We start from the raw sequence: 22,782 nt of genomic DNA on the forward strand, positions 1-22,782 counted from the left end.
ATTACTAATGGTGAAAATTAATTCTTATTATGATCATAATAAATTCTTAAACCTTTTAACTTTCAAAATTCACCATAAAAAGAGGGTTGAAAGAAAAGTTCCTATAGTGTTTTTTTTTAAAAAAAAATTACATACTCTTCCTCACCTTATTTTTAGTATTTTCCTTCTTATTTTATGCTTTTGTTTTCCTATCAAATTTGATAATTGTTTTTTTAATTACTATTGTTTTTACTTTGTCAAAAATTTTAAACTTATATATTTTCCAGTTTCATCCTTCAACATTAAATTAGTTGAGACCTGAGCTTCTTGATTAAGTTCGAATCTAAGATTTCACAAGTTGCAATTTTAAGAGATTAACCAAGGTTTATTAGTGTTTGCTTGGTTCCCCCCCCCCTCTTTTTAAGCTTTTTTTTTCAGTTTCATCCTTCATCATTTATTTAATTGAAGATTGGACTCTGTTATTTTTTTATTTTATTTTCTATTAGGTTTCTCACAGATTTTTGAAATAAACAACGTTATCTCACTTTTCAACATTAATTGGATTGTTTGATAATTAAGTTTCATAGTTTTATTCAATTTGCTTTCAATGAAGTTACCTCAATAATATAACTAGGTCACAAATTTTGCATGCTGACCCGGGTAGACTCGGGTCGGGGTTTTTTTTATCTGTGTTGGATCATATATTTTCTTTAATTTCTTCCTACAATATTTTATTTATAAATTGAGTTTTGGATTTTTTTTTCATTGTACTTTCTATTGAGCCATCGACAAAGTGAAAAACACATTGTCCAAGAAGATATGGCTTCATCTACATTCACCAATAAAGATAGTTGGTGGTCATAAGCTTCAATGAGACCACTTGATAAGTGTTGGACAACACAACGATAAAAGGAGTTGTTGTCCCCATGACGACATAAACATGGGAGAAGGAACAATAGTTCTACGCTGTAAGATGGGGCTGCTGCTGGTGGGAGAAGGAACCAGCGGCAACAGCTTCTGAATGGCTGGCCAGCTGGGCTGGACCGCCGATTTGGTGGGGGGAGAAGGTGGCAGTAGTAGCAGAGTCCATTTAGGAGAGGGAGAGAGGAGGCTGGCTGCATGTGGGGAGAGGGAGAGAAGAGTTCTGACAGCAGAAGACTCTGATACCAAGTTGAAAATAATTGGGTGGCTTAACCTATTGGTTAGCCAACCTTTTTTATATATATGTGTAGGGCAATATACAATAGTAATGGTGGAGATTACAACACAAGAGTATAACTATAATATTTTCAATATAGTATACATTCTATAATAGGAAGCAGCATACAATTGCTGACAAAATTCAAAGGAGAAATGCAAGATGTATTTGAGATGTCTGACCTCGGCATCATGAATTACTTTCTTGGGTTGGAAATATATCAATGCAGGACATGTATCTCTATCTCACAACCAAAGTATGTTGTTGATATACTCAAGAAATTCAAGCTTGAATCATGCAAAAAAGTAGCAACTCCAATGGTAAAAAATGAGAAGATTTTAAAGAATGATGGTGAGAAACTTAAGGAACCCTCTGCATATAGAAGCTTAGTAGGTAGCCTACTATACTTGACAACAACCAGACCTAACTTGATATTTCTAGCTTGATATTTCTAGCTGGTTTGATGTCAAGGTTCATGAGCTCACCTAACAATGTTCACATGGGAGTTACTAAGAGGGTGCTGAAATACATTAGAGAGACAACTGACCTTGGCATCTAGTACTCAAAGGCAAGAGGAATTAAATTAAATGAATATGCAGACAGTGACTAGACAGAGAGTGTTGATGATATGAAAAACAATTTTTGGATATGTTTTCACAATCAGTTTAGGTGCAATTTGTTCGAATGCAAAAAAGAAAGAAGTGATGGCGCAATCAACTGCTGAAGCAGAGTACATCTTCTTAGCAGCTGCTACAAATCAAGCAATATGATTAAACAAGTTGCTTGCTAATCTGGGCCAAGAACAAAGCTCACCAACTGAGCTTTATTATAATAACAAGTTTGCCATTGTCATTGCTCAAAATCCAGTTCAACATGGTAGGACAAGACAAAGCACATTGATGTGAAATTTCATTCCATAAAAAAAGCTGAGAAGAATTTACTTATAAAGCTTCATTATTGTCCAACTAATATTCAACTTGCTGATATAATGACTAAAGCACTTTCCTAGATCAAGGCTGGAATTTCTAAGGATGAAACTTGGTTTATCCGAGATAAATCTCAAAGAGGAGTGTTAGAATCTATTTATGAGAAGCTGCCTTGAAAATAGAAGATAGAGATAAGTGCACCAATTTTTTTGAATCAGTCTTTAATATCATTGTTTTTCAAATCAGATTCTGTCGCGAGATTTGCTGCAGATTCTGTTGTTTGAAGTCCAATAATCTCTCATGTTTGTTGAGAGTTTTTATCACTTTCAAGTTGTTTGTAAGCCTTTGCATTCTCAATTAATAAAAGTATTGATCTTTTCTGATATAACTCATCTCTTAATAATTTTTCCTACTCTTCTCAAAATAAGTAAACTGTAAAACTGGAGAGCTAAAACATTGTTACTTGTAAACTTCAATTTCTATTAGAGAATACCTCTTGTAATATTTTCCATTTTTTCCAATGAAAGAATTTGAATCTGGTGCTATAATTCGCTTCCATGGAAGCATCTTTTGTTGGCCACAAGATGTCTAGAAAAACAGATTAATTCATATATTTCCTTTCCTACTTCTGCAACTTTGGCAGTATAACACATTTTCTGCTACAAGTTTCGGTTACAAGATGGCTGGATTCAGAGCCTTTCACCTAAGACCAAGAATCTGGTAGTTGCTGGAGACTTGTCAGCATTTGTTTTTGGGGTTTATTTCTACACCATGAGAGCTGTTGGAGGGACAGACGAACTTCAGACCGCGATTTATAAGTTTGAACAGCAGAAAAGAAAGGAAGAGTCTGAGGCAACCATCCCATCTAAGGCTTGACCATACGATCCTTGGTGTAATAATGTGATCAGAAACAAGAGAATGGTTAATTTGTGAATGTGCTGTTTCTACTTTTGATTTTGCACTTTTACTGTACTTGATCGGCATGAGATTCTGAGTCAACCATCCCATCTAAGGCTTGGCCATATGACCATTGGTGTAATAATGTGATCAGAAACAAGAGAATGGTTAATTTTTGTGAATGTGCTGTTTCTACTTTTGATTTTGCACTTGTACTGTAATTGATCGGCATGATAATGAAAACATGGGAGAGTAACTTTAATCTGAATTCGCATGCCATGGTCATTTGCCTGGAAAATATTTGAGTGCATGATACAAATAAGGTCATCAGAATGATGATTGCTTTGGTTGCTTAACTCTTCAATTTTGCATTCTTTTGTTGCAAAATATTGTATATTTTTCCCTTCAAAATAATTTATGACACTGCTGTATAGAACTGCAAGTCCATTTACATGATTTGCTGATGTTTTTGGTTATTATTTTGCTTAGAAAGCGTAGTTATGTGAAAGCAAAGTAACTATAAAGTCTTAATCTTCAATGACAATGTTCCTACATTCAAGCTCAAATATGTTATTTGCCGCTACTTGTTTCAGCTGTTCCATAATGCCACGAAGTTTCACTTGTAGAACTCTACTGCTCTCACTCCTCTCCAGTGTCAGTTGAGCCGTAGGTAGGCTATGCACAGTGGGAAATGCCAAAATCGAACGTCCTGACTCTTCATTTCATTACTTAATCTGCTAAACAATACCAATAAGCTAAATTCTCTACCTTCTCTAACCCTGTATTAAGTGTTAAATTAATTAAGATCAAATAGAGAAAGGAGGCTAGAATTTTGAATAATCAGTATATTATGAATGCTTAGCATTAACCTAAATACAAATAAAGTATATATAGGTCAAACTGAAAGTACTATTCTACCCTTAATAAATAAGATTACATAAATATTATTTAACATCTCCCCTCAAACTCACGATGCGGCAGCTACAAGCATCGAGAGTTTGCCAACCAAAAAACAAAAACGAGAGATGGAATGCGCCTTGGTAAAGAAATCTGCAATCTGCAAGGAAGAAGGAACAAAAGGCAAAGCAATGGTGCCATGTTTGAGATGATAACGAGTAAGATGACAATCGATCTCAATGTGCTTAGTGCGCTCATGAAAAACCGAGTTATGAGCAATCTGAATAGAACTCTGATTGTCACAATACATAGGAGTAGGATGAGAAAAGGAAATTCCCATATCAGCAAGTAACCAACGTAAACAAACAATCTCTTTGGTAGTAGATGTCATGGCACGATATTCTGCTTCGGTGGATGATTGAGAAACAATAGATTGTTTCTTGCTCTTCCAAGAAATAAGAGAATCACCTAAAAAGATACAGAACCCGGTAACAGACTTGCGATCTGTGGGATCACTACCATGATCAGCATCAGAGTATGCACGCAACTCCAAGGAAGAGGTGGATGAAAGTAAAAGACTTTGAAAAACTGTACCCCGAAGATATCGCAAAATACGAAGAACAGCTGCCCAGTGAACAGTAGTAGGAGAAGCAACAAACTGACTAACAATATGAACAACATATGCAATATCTGGACGAGTAATGGTGAGATATACCAAACTCCCAACAATAGTGCGGTATAAAGTAGGATCTGTCAAAGGTAAACCATCAGAAGAAGAGTACCTTGCGTTAACCTCAATAGGAGTATCTACAGTTTTGTTATCAGTAAGTCTAGCCCGCTCAAGAATATCTGCAACATATTTCGACTGAGAAAGAAGGTAACCTCTAGGTGAGTATGCTACCTCAATACCCAGGAAATATCGAAGATAACCCAAATCCTTCATTTCAAATTGTCTAGCCAACTCTGTCTTCAAAACTGAAATACCATCAATATCATCACCAGTAATAATCATGTCATCAACATATAAAGACAGAATGATACGACCTGCATCAGTGCACTTAATAAAAAGAGCAGAATCATGACTGCTAGAAACAAAGCCAAGAGACGAGATCACAATAGAGAATTTCTCAAACCAAGCACGAGGTGCTTGTTTGAGACCATATAATGCTTTCTTAAGCTTACAAACATATCCAGAGTCATGTGAAATACCAGGAGGGGGTGCCATATAAACTTCTTCTTGAAGATCTCCATTCAAGAATGCATTTTTAACATCAAGCTGAGAAATATGCCACTGACGAACCGAAGCTACGGCAATAAGAGTGCGAATAGTAGTCATTTTTGCAACCGGGGCAAATGTCTCCTCATAGTCCATACCATACTGTTGAGAGTATCCTTTTGCAACCAGCCTAGCTTTGTATCGCTCAATAGACCCATCAGAATTAGTCTTGATCTTATACACCCAACGACAACCAACAACACTCTTACCAGGAGGTAGAGGAACCAGATCCCAAGTATTTGTCTTATGCAAAGCAGAAAGTTCCTCATCCATAGCTTGCTGCCAAAGCGGATCAAGAATTGCCTCTTTATAGGAAGAGGGCTCAAAGAGACAATGAATAGAAGCTAAAAAGGAAGTAAATGATGAAGAACAATAAGAATAAACAAAATCTGGTAGTTTTGTGGACTTACGAATGCGGATGGACTGACATGGAGGTGGATCCACAATCTCAGATGAAGCTTGAGGGGCTGTAGATGAGAATGGAGCTTCAGGTGTGCCAGAGAGTAAAGTACCAGTACCTGCAGAGTTATGAGTACAAATTGATCGAACATAGGGAGAGGTATCATTACCAGAATCCTTAGAAAAAGGATCTATATGAATAAGATCAGATTTTGTCAGGCTATGAGTAGTGGATGGAATAGAAAAGAAAGGTATATGCTCAAGGAAGACAACATGACGAGACACATAAAGTTTCTGAGTTATTGGATCAAAACAACGATACCCCTTTTTACCTTCACCATAACCCAGAAAGACACAAATAGCGGATCGAGAGGATAGCTTACTACGTTCTACATGAGGACGAAGAACGAAACAAGTACAACCAAAGACTCTAAATGAGGAATAATCAGGGGCATACCCATATAACTTTTCAAAAGGAGATAGACCCAAACTATGAGAAGATGGAATTGTATTAATCAAACTTACAGCAGTAAGAACAGCTTCTCCCCAAAACTCACTAGGAACAAAGGCAGACAACAAAAGAGAACGAGCAGTTTCAACAATGTGTCTATGTTTTCTTTCAGCTACACCATTTTGTTCAGGAGTATCTGTACATGAAGTTTGGTGGATGGTTCCATCTAAGGCAAGCATTTGACAAAATTTATTAGAGGTGTATTCCCCACCCAAATCACATCTAAAGCATTTGATCACAGCAGAATGTTGAGTTTTGATAAGAGCTCGAAAAGCTGCATATATCTCAAAGAATTCAGAACGATGTTTCATTAAATAAACCCAACAATAACGAGTATGATCATCAATAAAAGAGACATAATATCGAGACCCTCCTTTTGTGGAAACAGGAGAAGGTCCCCATACATTAGAATGAATCAAATCAAATGGTGAAGATGAAACAGAAATACTTCGATTAAAAGGTAAAGCAGAAAATTTTGCCAGTTTACATCCACTACAATAAAAAATGTCACAAGTTTTCAAATTTCCTAAAGCTCCTGTGGATGCCAAAAATCTCAAACGAGAAGATGAAACATGACCTAGACGGGAATGCCATAAATAAAAACTAGAAGATGAAAGACTCAAACGAAAAGAAGACAAATCAGCAGTAGTAGCAGCGGCGGCAGCAGCAGCAACTGGCACTTTTAACTCATCCAAAATATATAGTCCATTCTCCCTACGGCCGATCCCAATCAGCTTCTGAGACTGCAGATCCTGTACACAACAAAAAGAACCAGAAAACATGACTAAATAATCACCAAAATCACATATTTGACCAACAGACGCAAGATTCAATTTGAGTTTTGGAATAAGATAAACATTAGGGAGAGACAAGTGAGGTGTGACAACAGAACCAACACCTGCTAAGGGCATGGGAGTGCCATCAGCAGTCATAACAGGAATGGAGGACAAAGGGGATACTGAGGTAAAAGATGAGGAATCTGGAGACATATGATGGGAAGCACCAGAATCCAAGACCCATTTAGAGTGTGACATACCTGAGGAATTATGAGGCAACTGACCTGTGGAAGAAACGGACATTGCTTGTGGCTGCAAGGAGAGAAACTTCTGAAATTGCTCAGCCAAAGTATTAGGATCGATAATAGAGCCTGGGGAAGCTACTGCTGCAGTATTGTGGTGTGGTGGTTTATAACCCTGAGGTGGTCGATGGGCATTAGATTGTGACTGACTGCTAGACTTCCAAGCTTGATTCTGCTGTCTCAACTTAGGACACTGAGCCTTCCAATGACCTTTCTGCTTACAGAAACTGCACTCATCAAAGTCAACCCTTGTGTAAGGCTTATTCTGATGATTAGAGAATGACTTAGAAGGTACTGCTAATACAGAAGGATTTGAAGCAGAAAGAATTCCCTTTTCAGAATAAGACTGAAGACGTATTTCTTCAGCCAATAACTCACTGACAACAGAGTCAACAGAAGGCAGTGGAGTACGATGCAGAATTGAACCTCTAAGTCCTTCGAAGTCACTGCGAAGCGCTGTTAAAAACTATACTAATCGTTGTTGCTCTCTACGCTCAATATAGGCACCACATGCTTTTAATTCTGCTGATTCTGTAAGAGCCAATTGATCCCAAAGATCTGTCATAGCAGAATAAAACTCTTGAATACTCATATTCTTCTGATGAAGAGCTCGTATGTCATTCTCTAATTGATACTGTTTTGCAAAATTTGATTGCGTGAATAACCTTTGCAGATGATCCCAAACCTCTTTTGCTGTCTCATACTTCACCAACTGCGTACCTATCGAATGCTCAACAGAATTGTTGATCCAAGTAATGATCTTTGCATTATTTGCTTCCCATGTATCTATCAAAACAACATCCTTCTCCTCAATAATCTTAGGTACTATATAAGTTCCACTAACATACCCCCACATCTTCTTACCCTTAAGAAAATTTCGCATTACATAGCTCCAATACGAATAGTTCTTCCTATCCAACCTCACACTCACAGACTGAAGCGAATCATCTCTTTCAGTAGCCATAATTAACAATCACAGAGAACCAGAATGCAAAAGCAGCGGAAAACAAAATACCAAATTGCAGAAACTGAACAGAGATTGCAGAAACTAAACAAATATCTTCTCAAAATTATACGATTACTCCAAAACACAAAACCAATTTGCAGAAACTGAATGCAAATACCAAATTACAAAAGCTGAAGGGTAGACAAAATACCAAAATAATTGCAGAAACTGACGAAATACCAAATTTTGCAGAAGCGGAAGACAAAATCTCACTCTAAAAAATTTGGATCCGCGAACTTGTGCTTGGGATTAAGCCTCGTTTCATAAAACCAGCTCTGATACCATGTTAAATTAATTAAGATCAAATAGAGAAAGGAGGCTAGAATTCTGAATAATCAGTATATTATGAATGCTTAGCGTTAACCTAAATACAAATAAAGTATATATAGGTCAAACTGAAAGTACTATTCTACCCTTAATAAATAAGATTACATAAATATTATTTAACATTAAGCACATTCCTCAAGTGGAAATGTATTCGCTGAAAAAATAATTAAGGGGCACCACCACACGAGCAATACAATAAAGATAACTTTGATGAGGATGTCCAACATAGAAGATCAGTACAGCATGGGATAGCAGAGTAGGAAAAACAAATAGTGATCCCAAGCTTAATAGAATCAGTATGAAGGGATTCAATTAATAATTATTCAATATAAATGGAAGTTGTGCATCAATTACAGTTAAACAATGAAAATAAAAGAAAAACTACTTTTTGGCTAATTAAAAACAGTGTAGATCAAATATTTTCCATCAGAACCTCCTCCACTAGTAGCGCACCTTGACCAGCTGCAGACAAGTTTCTCTTTTACTTAATCGCATGTTCCAATGCAGCATTACGCATCCCAAATCTAAACCTCCATTGCAGCCACTGCAGCGACAGTGGATGTGTTCTTGTCCACGGTATTTGACATCGAACGCTTAGTTATCGGCAGGCACCATCTTGTGCATATTTCCAGTAGTAGCGTGACCAGTAGCAAAGTTAGTATTATACCACTGTAGGTAAGCCTCCAAAATCTTGCGGCGTGCAATATGTCAAATCCTTTGTATATGTTGAATATGCTTAGGATAAGTGTTGAGCAACCCGCCAGGAAGTGGAACCAGTTGAAGAAGGGACGATACTTGCTATCTTTGTCAGGTCTGACCAGACCACCAAACACCTGCGCTGTTGCAAGACAGAAGAGGACAATGCCGATGATTTTGTGACAGCTATGTTCGATACCATGAGACCTTATGCCAAGAAATATTCCAGTCCCAAATCCAGACAGACCACCAAGAATATAGGCCAGCAGTTGACAACTGACATGCAAGTAGAACCATAAAGGGCCTGCAGATTCGAACCTTTTCAAGTATCTGGCAATGACGGCCCCAACAGGCATCAGAATACCCCAGCTTACTGTGTTCAATATTCCATGGACATTTTTCAGTGTTGTTGAAGAACTTCTTGTCGCTTTAATCCTTCCTGAAAGGAAGTCCAAACTCCCCATGGATTTGACGTTGGGACTGGATGGAGCAACACTATGCATCATTGGAGTGTTTTCAGACATTGGGCCTACTTGCCAGAGATGATTCACTGTGCTGATGTTTCCATGGAGCTCGAAGCTTGCATAGATTATCATCTCATTGTTCTGATTAGTAGCGGACAAGTCCAAGACAGGAAAGCTAAGATTTCCTTGTTCCAATCGCGTTCCATAACTTGTTATAGGCGAAGTATAAACAGCAAGACTTCCATCCGTTCTCTGAAAAGAAACGATTGCTTGGGAACCAATCATCCCTCCTGAAGTGGGATTGATAGCCCAAGCAATCCATCTGCGACCGGTCACGCCAGTATGCCTGAAGGCAACCTCAACTCTGCTGGATAATGGATGGTAGTTCCAGTGAAGAGAGGACCTCAAAACAGGCAAGTCGCTGCAAGAAGAGAACTGTTTGTTGTTTGAAAATTTGTAGGTGGTGCATGGTTGTTGTTGTGCTATGCATGACAGTGCGCAGAAAGAAAGAAAGAAGGCGACCAGAAAAATCACAGAACGGGCCATGTTTATGCAACAAATTAAAGGGATTGAAAGAAGAAAGATCGGTGATGACTCGAGACTACGGAGAACGGAGAAGGAATTGTTTGTGGATAGAGAATTGTAAGGCTGGTTGAGTGAATATATAGGGATCTTGTCTTCCGTTTGCGACTCGAAAAAATATTTTGATTGCTTCGGTTTCTTGAAGGAAGTAATGTCCGTCTTATAGTCTGAAAAGCAATAGAGATATATTTCAGTAGTCGGTCTATCCTTTTTTTCCAATCGGATTAGCATGCAATTTATTATTTTAAATAGTTTTTTTTTTTACTTTGCCTAAATAAAGGAAAAGTATAAAAAGCCCTCGTGATAGTTTTTTTTTTCAAGTCCCTGGAAAGTATCGAAATAATTTTACTATATAATTAATATTGAAAAGAAAACGATACTTTCCAGATATATATATTTATTTCTTTTAAAGACAACAAACTCATTTTATTGAGCTAAAAAAAAAGGTGTTGACTAATTTATCTCCAATCAATTTTGTAACACCTAACAAATCCCCTGAAAAAAATGGTTTTACCTCACATTATAAGTTTTGTTAGTTTTTATAGAAGGGCAAAAACATCATTTCAATTTTCAAATTAACAGTGAATTATCTCTTCGGTCACTTAGTTTATTGATGTCTTTTTTTTTTCTTGTAATTGTTAGGTTTTTTGAAACACATAAATGTAGGGAAAACAATAATTTTAAAATTTTGTAGGGGTCTCAACGATCTCTTTAAACAATTTAGGATCCTTTAGAATTTATGCGAAAATTTCTTGAAGATCGATTCTTCTTTCTAAGGTTTGATTAACCCTTCAAAAATCTGAACAATTTTTTCAACAAAAAAAATTATGATTGATTTATAGTGGCTAATTAAAGATTAATTATGATAAAAATTAATTCTTATTATGATCATAATAAATTCTTTAACCTTTTAAATTTCAAAATTCATTATAAAAAAGGGGTTGAAAGAAAAGTTTTTGTAGTATTTGTTTTTTTTAAAATTTACATACTCTTTCTCACCTCATTTTGAGTATTTTCCTTCTCATTTTATGCTTTTGTTTTCCTATCAAATTTGATAATTGTTTTTTTTAATTACTATTGTTTTTACTTTGTAAATTTTTTTAAATTAATATGTTTTCCAGTTTTATCCTTCAACATTAAATTTGTTGGGAATTGAGCTTCTTAATTAAGCTCGGATCTAGGATTTCACAAGTTGCAATTTTAAAAGATTAACCCAGGTTTAAGATATTTATCTGGGTTTGCTTGTTTTTTCTTCTTCCTTTTTTAAGTTTCATCTTTCATCACTTATTTAATTCAAGATTGGAAACCGTTATTTATTTTTTTTTTTCTATTGAGTTTCTCACTGATTTTGAAAATAAACAGCGTTATCTCACTTTTCAACATTAATTAGACTGTATGATAATTAAATTTCATAGTTTTATTTAATTTACATTCGATGAAGTTACCTCAATAACATAACTAGGTCATAAATTTTGCATGCTTACCTGGGTGGACTCGGGTCGGGTTTTTTTTTCTGTTTTGGATTATATTTTTTCTTTAATTTCTTCCTTCAATATTTTATTTAGAAATTGTGTTTTGGAATTTTTTTTCCATTGTACTTTATACAGGGTTATCGTGTTCTCAATTAGTTTTTTTTCATTATCAAAGAAGATCCTTCAACATTTAATTTTTTTTAAAAAAAAAATTTAATTTAATTTTTCAATATTTGATTGATTGAGAATTGGTCTTTGTGTTTTTTTTTTTGCTTTCTTTTATATGAAGTTATCTCAATCTTATACCCATTATCATAGGATTAATGGGTTAACCTAGTTTAACTTCATGATTTTATTCAATTTACTTCTGACATGTTTATACCTTAGTATCACGACCAAGTCGTATATTTGACATGCTAACCTGGATGAGCTCGAGTCAAGTTTTTTGACTTGTTTTTCATTGTTGGTTTTTTTTTCATTTTTTTTACCTTTTTTTTAGCTAAGTTTATAAAATTTAATCGAATCAATGATCCAAATCTTTTTTTTTTACTTTTTGAAAAATATTTGCGTCGATTTAATAATTTTTTATATAAAAAAATTAATCAGCTCATGGGCTGCGTGGATCGCTAGTCTGCCTCTAACAAGTGCTTGGAGTATTGTAACAATTGTTTTTCAAGTACTTTTTGCATAGAAATGCATCAAAATAATATTTTTTTAATTTTATTTTTAATATCAACACATTAAAATAATCTAAAAAATAAATAAATAATTAAAAAAAATAAATCTTAGCTGTTATTATTTAGGCCACAATGCCATACAAGGAATATGAACAACTTAAAGGTCGCCTAATATATCTACCACACTACGTGTTGAACATAGAGATAGGTTTTGATATTTTTTTTATTAATGTGGGTATCCAGGCCAGCTTACATGCACCTCGAATAATCCCACGAGTCCTAAAGTTAACGACCATGTAAGCCTCTAATGGCCCTGAGAGTACTTAAACTCGTGATCATTAGAAAGTAAACTCAAGACCTGACTAGTTGAACAACCCCTTATGTTTAGGTTTTGATATTGTTGTTTGCTAATCTAATAGCCTTTATAATGATTAACAAATTGATTAATAGATTCTGAACATTAATAGGATCGAGAGAAGACAAATGGGACCCAAAAAAGAATCTTGATTATGATTTTAGGTTAAAACTACAACTTGAACAAATTCTTGTAAATATATCAATTTATATGTAGATAGTTAATTTAAAATTTAATTTAAATGCAGAGCTAATAAAAAAAAACGCAATTACTAAGAAAAAAATAAACAAATTTGCTTATAAATTATTTCACCAGGTACTAGCTCTAATTTGTTATTGCATAAATGTTAGGTTAAAGTCTCCCCAACCATGAACCCTTCACGTCAAACATATATCATGGCTCCGAGTTAAGCAATCTTGAACTCATCTCCCCCAAATTGAGTCTAGGTTATTATAATCAGGAATCCCACCACTCCATGTCTTCTATATTTATCATCTTCATTTATTATATCTGAAATGAACAACACACATCTTCATTTATTATATCTTAAACATCGAAAGATTTCCCTAAATCATACAAAGAACTTTTGTTTTTTTAGGAGTTCTTGGACTATAAGCTAATCTCTTCTTCTTCAACCTTCAAAGCCCAATAACCCATTACATCATATCCTTGAAACCAGTTTCCATTATTAAGCCCATAATGACACCTGGGCCCTTCCCTTTTCAGCTCTTTCGAAAATTCGGAAAACAATTTGAAAGGACATGTATGTGTGTGTGAGCAATGATACGTGTTGAAAGAACAAACTATTTCTTTACCAAGTAGGGTCTTTGTCTTTCTTGTTTATTCCACAAGCTAGACTGATCAGTAGGGCCTCTCTTTTTTCAGTGTCGATTTTCAAGGTATTTTTACATGTTGCTAGCAGGTGCATTGTTAAAGAAAAACATACGTTTCATGTTGAATATCAAGGTCCTTTCTTTTTCTTCAATGTACTGATGGTTGATGAAGGAGATTAAGAGAGAGGAGAGCTAGATTAGTGAAACAGAAAAATAACAGTGCAGGTGTAGAGCTGATGATAGTAGTGTACTTGTGAGGGAGAGAAACTATTGAAAACATTTCTGAGTTTAATTGCATGAAGTTTCAGGATTAGTGAGATCTGTTTCGCCCATGGGTAAAATTCAATCGGGTAATATCTTCATTGGCATTAGAGAATACCTCCTGTAATATTTTCCTTTTTTGCCAATGAAAGAATTTGAATCTGGTGCTATAATTCGCTTCCATGGAAGCATGTTTTGTACTTCTGCAATTTTGGCAGTATAACACATTTTCTGCTACAAGTTTCGGTTACAAGATGGGCTGGATTCAGTAGCCTTGCACCTAAGACCAAGAATCTGGTAGTAGCTGGAAGCTTGTCAGCATTTGTTTTTGGGGATTATTTCAACACCATGAGAGCTGTTGGAGGGACAAACGAACTTTCAGACCGCGATTCATAACTTTGAACAGCAGAAAAGCAAGCAAGAGTCTGAGGCAACCATCCCATCTAAGCCTTGACCATATGATCCTTGGTGTAAGAATGTGATCAGAAACAAGAAAATGGTTAATTTGTGAATGTGCTGTTTCTACTTTTGATTTTGCACTTTTAGTGTACGTGATCGGCATGATAATAAACATGGGAGAGTAACTATAATCTGAATTCGCATGTCATTGGTCCTTTTCTTGGAAAATATTTGAGTACATGATACAAATAAGGTCGTCAGAATGGGGAGTGCTTTTGTTGCTTAACTCTTCAATTTTGCAGTCTTTTGTTGATAAATTGGTTATATCAGGAAAGGCGGTTCTATACCAATTGGGAGTGGTTCGCAGGTTTAACTCTAGCCTCTTCTACTGCTCTCGCTCCTCTCCAGTGTCAGTTGAGTCGTTGGTAGGCTAGCACAGTGGGAAATGCCAAAAGCTCTGTAACTAATCCCTTTTCCTTTCAAAATGGATGCCCCATGAGACATTGCTTGATGAATTCACCGTTAGAGTGTAGACTAATCCAATAACAATAAAGCTAACACATTTTGACTGGTTTCTTGAGACCATGGAGATGGTGCGAGCCACAAATTCATGCCAGACATGGGTCCTTACTTATTATCACTGAGGAAAAACCCAGAGTAAAATATTAGTACAAACATAATCTAAACCCGAAATAGATACATAAATTGTAATGAAGAAACAGAATCCCAAGTACTGTTTTGCAACATATATACTTTGAGTTGATCGATGGCTTTCGGAAAATAGAATTTTGTATTTCTAGAAATTTATACTAGTTAAGAGAATATGCAAGTGATACAATAACCTTACCTCATTAAGTATGGTTACAGAGTCTCAGGTTTAAGCTCCTTGACTTGGATACCTTATTTTACCCAAGACTGGAAAGCACCTTGGACCAAGTATGGTCTCTGTCACATAAAAATGCAAACAAACAATTAGCAATATGATACAATAGGTTGTGGTTCCGGATTAACAATAGACTCACCTGGCAGTGCAAATTTTCTTATAATGCAGGTCACAAGGTTTAATTCTGCAACATTCTACTATCTTCTCTATCTAAATTATATGATTAGGGAATGAACCATGGTATCATCTAGTATTCGTGCATTTAACTTGTTTCTCTGCAAGCCATTCACACAACAATACAGCCCAGCAATCTATGGAGTGAAATAAAAGAATATTGAAATTGATCAATACATTGCAAATTCCCATTCAGGCAAGCAAGAGAGAGAGAGAGAGATATTTTAAGGACATAAGTTAGATGTAATACTAATGCGCTTTCTAAATTATACCACTTGAGAACAACAAGAATGAAAATCAGGTTCTATCTATAGCATCTATACGACAGAAAAACATGCATAAGGAGTAACAGTTTTTGACTTAACAACATTGTAAATGCATAAAAGACATTAACGTGCTCTTCCCAAATCTGGTTAATATGGATATTGTTATTTGTTTCTAAGGGTTACTGATACGGAAAAACTCTCAGAAATGTTTTTTATCCCAAAGAAACTTGACTAAGGGAGAGTGGATAAATTCATTTTGCCCTTCTAGTTCCATGATCAATTAGATGTTTAGGCTTTTGTGTAATAAAAAAAATATTAGAGATTCCAAATACTTGCCTTAACCCCAAGCTTTCTCAAGGATCTAGCGATGCCTTTAGAACGAGAACCATCAGCATCCATAACTATTACCTGGTACCTGTCCTACTAGTATAAGAACAAAAAAATCTCTGAGACAATGTTCCTGCTTCAGAATTTAAACATGGAACTCTCAGGAGATTGTGATGTAGCAACTATACTACATATGGTAATACCAAAACAATTTATTGTGTCCTCGGAGGCCAGTGATGCTAAAACACACAACATTGATTAAACCAAGCCCAAATCCCTCCCCCCAAAGAATTTCCTTTCTTTCTTGCACTACTCAGAATTCTCATTTTTCTGAATGTCTCGAAACAATGACGGCATGCATAAACAATAGTTATATCAAAGCTCTTAAAACATAAAGCTATACCTGTACAGCTTTCAAGGTTTGGAATGACTGCAGCAGTTAAGATGTCATCAAGATCTCGTCCACCCTTTAAAAGCTTCCTTACTGGGCCATCAACCTGAATAAAGTTGAAGAATATAAGACAGAGTTATGAAAAAGGGATACAACCAAACTCCAATTCTTGTTTTATTTTTTTTATTGTTGGTTCAAAGAGTTATTTGATATTTAGAAACAAAGTAATTGTTCTAAACTATCATCCTCAAACCAAATAGCAATACCTCTCCACTCATAGCTTTTGAATAGTATTATCAGATAAAACCAACCTCTGGTAGAGTTACACTTGCATAGCGAAACCGAGCAGCTCGCCTAAGATCAGGAATGCCATCTCTTTCTCTGAGAACCCTCATATAAACAATGTCCACCAAGTTCAATGCCAAGTTAAGGGGGGGAAAAGGAAATTAATGAGGGTGCCAGATTTGAGATTTTTTTACTATGATGTAAAAGAAATGGGGTTGCAAGGTGGATGGTAAATAATATTTCCTAGTGAAAAGAAATTAAATATTGAAAATATGAAACGGGGTAGCTAAAAGATAGAAGGTATTAATGAACAGAGTTGAAAAAACAGTACTGACCCTTCAGTAAATGTCTGAGCGGTCAGCTTTAGTGTCTCTCATTCAGGTACTAGAATTTCTAACAAAAGAAACTTAAGAACAAAAAAGGCCAGAAAAATTTACTCTCTTGCCTCAGGCCAGACATCAATAAGTATGACGTCTTCCTTCCCTGCCAAGAGCTCCAAAGTTAATTGCGGAGACAAATCTCCAGAGTAACCACCATATACCCACACCCTATAAAAACCCCTGCACAATCTGATCCAAGCCAAGACTTTTCTCCAGCCCCTCAATAGCAATGTAAACCTGCTTGAGGTGTAAAAGCAGGTTTAGGAAATTCAGCTTTGGTTTTGGAACATAAATTAGTTAGATCAGCACATAATTAAGCAGTGTAACAGAGATGGATGCAATTGAGTTTTCAACTAGAAGTCCTGTAAGCTGAAAGCAGTGACTGATGTCTCCAACAAAAAGATTTCTAAAATAACCCAAATATATCTTTGCAGGAGATTTTTTTTTCAAGTCCACACAATTAAACGAGAGTACAACAGCCATCAAAGTAAAACGTGCCAAGTATAATGTACCAGTTGAAAAGTTACACCAATTGGCCTCAAAATCTCTGTTACCCTTTCTTCAGGCAGATTCAGTGCACCCCTGATCTCTGGAGGAAGCAAATCCTTGGCACCCATAAGAATAAACAACAAAAGAAGCCCCTTTTGCTATAGATTCCTCCACTGCAACGATTGCAACTCTGAGAACATCAACAGAAGTGCCAGTAGCTTTTTGTGTGGCTTCCCTCAAACCAGATGAAAAGCTAGTCAATCTATCGCCAGCTAATTCTCCTGTTTCATCAAAAGTTGAGAATACTTTACTCAAGGCACCATCTACTGCTTCTGAAGTAATTGTGTCTAGTGAGCTTTGCACAACATTTCCTCCCTTATTTATTGAAGTGTTGATGGAGTCCCTAACCTCGCCCAAAAAATCATCAAAATCAGCCTTTGCACTGGATAATGAATCGTTATCCATTTCCAGGGAATCAGATCCCAAACTGGGATTCTCTGGTGTAATATCAATAGTTGATGTTATTTCAGGTTCCACAAGTCGTATTAAACTATCTGTATTATCAGCAAACTGGTCTGCAGAGTTCAAAGGTCCTTCTTCAACATCAGATATGTTATAACTTTCTAAGAATTTCAGTTTACCCCCCTCCCATAGGGTGTGGGTGCAGTTCATCTATTGCTCCAACTGAAGAATCCCAATCCTTATAAAAGTTGCAATTAATGTTGCCTAGTTCATTTGGGCAATAATGATCATTAATGAAAGCAAAGCTTTCAATAATATTGGAGTAGAAAGACTTTATAGCTTGTGTTTTGAAGGAAATTCTTTGGTGATGTGTTATATTTGACATTCCCAAAAGTACTCTGTCTTCTACATAACATCTGGACTCAAAATCCTTCCAGACTGAGCAAAATGGTCGCAGACCTCCATGGAATGTTATCTGCAGTAGTTGTGGTTTCAAATACATGAAAGAAATTTTTGACAATAGAAATACTATTCCAGAGGTATATGAAGAAAGATGTGACAAGATAACACAAAACTTGGTGAATTGATAACCGATGTGCATGGAAGTTACTACCTGCAAGGCTTCACTGAAAATTATCAAATTCTGTTCTTTAAAAGTGGACAAGGACTTCGTATATTGAAGAGTCTCACAGACCTCATATCTTAATTTTCTATTCTGATGTAAGTAATCAGATTAAGAGCGTGTTTAACATTTTGGTAGCAGTTGCTTTTCAAAGTGTTTTTCGTTCGAAAACACTTTAAAATAATTTTTTTTCATTTTTTAAAATATATTTTTGACATTAGCACATCAAAACGATCCAAAAACAGCAAAAAAAATATAATTTTAAGCAAAAAAATTATATTTTTGGCAAACGGTGTTTTGAAATCAATGCTAAACACACTCTAAGTGGAGAGAAAATGCCATCATAATCCACTGCACATGAGAAGGAAGTTGGTTCTAGGGAATCACACCCAGATGCTTAAACTACTAAACGGAGATGTACAAGCAGATTATTAGGCCATGCAAAACTTTCTGCTAGATTGTTAAGGGATTTACTCAGCATACCTCTGATGTGTAGGCCTAGAAGGAAGGAGAAAGCTGCACTGGACTATGATACCATGCTAGAGCATGGGAATCAATTCAAAACCTTCACTTAGGCACATAAGCTCTACATGATGTCATACTGACCTTTATGCTTAAACAGTTTAAGCTTAATTTATACCTTCATTCAAAACTTCACTGAGGCACCCCAGATTTTTCAACTCAAATACATCAAACATATTTTATAAAGAGGCATACATGTCTAGTTACACCAATATTTTTTCTTTTATTTTTTGACACCAGAATTTATCTCTTTAGCGAAAGTTCAATTATAGTCCCGGCTTGTTCTCCACCTAATTAGAGGTCATGCATCTCCAAAACTAAGGGCAAGGATGAAATCCGAGGTACAGGGATGATAGAAACTTGGCAACAACACGAATTAAATTACAGTCTAGGAAGTGAAACTCACCTGAGAATGAGAGGAACAACACTGAGTGGCAAAGCAAACAGGCAACATCTTTTGTTAACTCAATATAAACCTTATCAAAATCACCAAGCTTCCATGTTCTGCATGAAAGTAAAACTTTATAATTAAAATGCAGTTCAATCTCCAAATTCGCCCATGAAAAAAAGAGCAGTAATTAAACCAAGCTAAGTTGAATAAGGGTTATTTCCATTTCTGACAAGCAATCAACTTATAAGAGGATTCCTTGAAAAAAAAAAAAAGTAACCTCTTTCTCGAGTAGTGAAAACAAATGGCATCAATGTGGATCAAAACTACGAAAGACAAGTGAGAAATGGATCAAAATAAGCAAAACTGAACCATGACCGCTTCAATTCATTATACCAAGATGAACGCTCCTTAAGTTGGCTTCTAGAAACTCAAGCTTGGGCTCCATTTTTAAACAAAATCATGAAAAACAAAGAACTCGTTCCACAAAACAACATATTCAAGTGTATAACTCACAAGTAAGTAAAACACACTAAGCTAAAACAAACCAAATCGGAGTGGATTCAGAACAAAGAAACCAATTTCCCAACTGGGTTCCTCACAATACAATCACTAACACCATGATACTACAAAAAGTGACGTCCAAGTACAGCATTCAACAAAAAAGATGACAATTTACAACACGGTAAGCTAAGCTAAATCAAACCACCCACTTCGAAAAAGAGCTAAAACTTACTCAAAATCATCCATGTCCAGATAAACCTTGGAAGAGATCAGCAATTTTATCTCCTCTATCTCAGCTGGCTAATCTTTTCCTTCTTGCCGGCGATATCCACGCAACACTTTATACTGGTTCAAAAGCTCTACCTAACAAGTTCTTCCCAATGAAATAATAATAACCATTAAAATATAATGTGAAGTCAACAAAGTCCTTATAATGTGAAAGCAAAAATGAAATCGGCACACACAAACACTTAGAGCCCAGACATGGAAGGTGTTTATGAGTATTATGAGAGTTATTTTTTAAAATATTATTTTTAAATGTTTTTTTGATTGAAAATATATTAATATATTATTTTATTTATTTTTAAAAAATTATTTTTTATATCAACACATCAAAACAAACAAAAAAACTAAAAAAATTTAATCTAAAAAAAATCAAAATTTATAAAAACACTATTAATACCATAAAAACAAATAGCTCACAGGTGTCCTTTCCTACCACATCATAAATAAAAAGACCTGAAGCCTTTTGTACCTGAGAAATTTAAAGGAAGTCAACAATGTGCACCCTCTATAATGTCATGAGAAAATACTTGAATTTGAATTTTTTTAATTTTTAATTTTTAATTAATTTTTTTTTGTTTTTATATCATTTTGATCTCAATTACCTTGAAAAAGTTATCATCTCTGCTGCTCTCATGTTTCTTCTCTCAACTGAATGGGTTGAGAGCTAAATTTTCTTTCCATGTTGTTGAGTGAATTTAAGTTAAAGACAATGCTATGAGATGATCGCTTCCTGTTTAAGGTGTCGTTGGTAACTTTTTGCCAATTTTAAATTAAAGAAGGAGAAAACTGATGAATAAGTCTTTAGTTTGCGCTACAAAACTGTAGCCTGTAGGTAACGCCTATAGTACCTCAACCTTTCCTTTTGTTCTTGCCCCTCCTAATTGATTTAATAGTTTTCATTTCCAGTTGAAAATTAGGGTGTTTCAGTTCGCACGTTTACTTGCCCGGTAAAGTGGATTTTGAGTGTATCTGAGAATGAGGTGAAAATCACGTTCTCAAAAACTTTAATTTTTTATATTTAAAATAAATTTTTTTATATATTTTTATATCGTTTTGACATATTGATATCAAAAATAATTTTTTTAAAATAAAATAATTTTATTTTTATATATTTTTAAATAAAAAATACTTTGAACCGTCATAACTATCACAATCTCAAACAAGCCACTATACCAATTACCTCGCCAAAGTCCCGATTACAAAACAAATATAAAAAAAAACAAATAACAAACACAAATCATAATCAATTGATCACAACCATTCTAATGTGAAGGCAAAGACGAGTTTGTGATAATTTTAGCTCAGAGTCTCTCACCCTCGGCTCACTGACCTACCTTTTCATTTTCTTTTTTTTTATTTGAAAGTATGAAAGTGTTATTTTTTAAAGTATTTTTTTAAAAAATATATATTAAAATAATATTATTGTTTTAAAAAAATTATTTTTAATATCAACACATCAAAATAATATAAAAATATCAAAAAAATATTAATTTAAAATAAAAAATATTAAATTTTTTTAAAAACACTTTTAATACACCAAAACAAATCTCAAATTAACAAATAAATAACGATAACTGAAGCCTTATTTTACACGGGAAATTTCCAGGAAGTCAACTTCTCTGTACATGTGAAAATACTTGGATTTGAAACGCCCATTATTACAATTATACATATGCCTAAGTCAGCGTCTTAAACACGTAAAGGCTAAGCTACTGATTCAAAATCAGCCTCATCTTTTTTCCTTGAGTTACTTCCGTTCTCTCCATACAGACTTACCCTGCCACCAGAGTCTTACTCCTGTTTCTTCGACTGTTTCTCCACAAAACAATGGCAATGTTTTTCTTGTTTCTCCCTACATTCCTTTAAAGTTGGCTTACAAAATTGCAATACGAAATTCCAACAATGTTTTCTTTTTTCATAGTTTGCTTGTCAGTACCTTATCTATATGTTTAATGACTTTGATGCACAGCGTGAGCCCTGCATCCAAATAATCGTATTGTTATTATGGTTGTGATAAATTAAGCTAGTTAATATGTTGGACCACAACAGCAAAGGGTTTGCTAGCATGTTCTCTCTTTACTGCTTAGAACAACCCTCTAGCATTGATCAGAGTGATTCCTTTGTTGTGTTAGTGAAATTGTTGCTATTGATGATGTTGGAATTTAAGATCCTTTAATCAGTTAAACTCATCATTCACAAACATTTTGCCTTCATCAGGGAAATGAGCTACAAATAAGGCAAGCAGATCTTTACCTCAGTGAAGGCGAGGAATTGAGTTTCTATGAAGTACTATTACGAGCCCGACAGAGAAGAGAGATAGTCATTGGTTACCGTGCAGCTAATGCTGAAAAGGCTGTTATCAATCCGCCTGCCAAAAGTGAGAGACGTAGGTGGTCACTGAAAGATGTCTTCGTGGTAATTGCAGAGAAGGAATGAGGATGAGGTTCTTCTTCATCCCCTGAACATGATATTCTTTGAAAAAAGTTCGATGGACACCGAAGAAAACAACAATAGGAAGTGTTGATTAGTTTCTGCCGAGTCTGAAAAAAGAAAGAAAGAAATGCTACAGAT

At 35.2% G+C, this 22,782-nt stretch overlaps 2 protein-coding genes, 1 long non-coding RNA gene and 1 pseudogene across 7 annotated transcripts; 1 reads left to right on the forward strand and 3 right to left on the reverse strand.

Annotated features, from left to right (window-relative positions):
* Window positions 1-9,018: 9,018 nt before the first annotated feature.
* LOC133668647 (cytochrome b561 and DOMON domain-containing protein At5g47530-like) lies at window positions 9,019-10,200 on the reverse strand. The gene has a single exon (XM_062088597.1). The coding sequence runs from the start codon at window positions 10,198-10,200 to the stop codon at window positions 9,019-9,021; it is 1,182 nt and encodes a 393-aa protein (XP_061944581.1).
* Window positions 10,201-13,904: 3,704 nt separating this feature from the next.
* On the forward strand, window positions 13,905-14,374 carry LOC133668648 (uncharacterized; annotated as a pseudogene).
* A 41-nt stretch (window positions 14,375-14,415) lies between these two features.
* Window positions 14,416-16,888, reverse strand: LOC133667955 (uncharacterized). 5 transcript variants are annotated; one of them, XR_009833602.1, is made up of 4 exons: window positions 16,586-16,888; window positions 16,287-16,380; window positions 15,081-15,964; window positions 14,416-14,873 (listed from the first exon to the last, which is right to left on the reverse strand). It is a non-coding gene; the product is annotated as an uncharacterized LOC133667955 (long non-coding RNA). The 5 variants fall into 5 exon arrangements; XR_009833599.1 differs by having other exon boundaries at window positions 15,081-15,976; XR_009833600.1 differs by having other exon boundaries at window positions 15,081-15,979.
* Window positions 16,889-17,184: 296 nt separating this feature from the next.
* LOC133667954 (uncharacterized) lies at window positions 17,185-20,399 on the reverse strand. The gene is made up of 3 exons (XM_062087668.1): window positions 20,159-20,399; window positions 19,441-19,538; window positions 17,185-18,365 (listed from the first exon to the last, which is right to left on the reverse strand). The coding sequence occupies exon 3, from the start codon at window positions 18,098-18,100 to the stop codon at window positions 17,501-17,503; it is 600 nt and encodes a 199-aa protein (XP_061943652.1). The 5' UTR covers window positions 18,101-18,365; window positions 19,441-19,538; window positions 20,159-20,399; the 3' UTR covers window positions 17,185-17,500.
* Between the last annotated feature and the right edge of the window lie 2,383 nt (window positions 20,400-22,782).

This window comes from Populus nigra, chromosome 11 (assembly GCF_951802175.1).
Source record: "Populus nigra chromosome 11, ddPopNigr1.1, whole genome shotgun sequence".
NCBI classification, from domain to species: Eukaryota; Viridiplantae; Streptophyta; class Magnoliopsida; order Malpighiales; family Salicaceae; genus Populus; species Populus nigra.

Bases quoted from the DNA above. Each gene is read 5' to 3' on its own strand.
- LOC133668647 (XM_062088597.1), bottom strand. From the start codon at position 10,200: ATGGCCCGTTCTGTGATTTTTCTGGTCGCCTTCTTTCTTTCTTTCTGC.
- LOC133667954 (XM_062087668.1), bottom strand. From the start codon at position 18,100: ATGAACTGCACCCACACCCTATGGGAGGGGGGTAAACTGAAATTCTTA.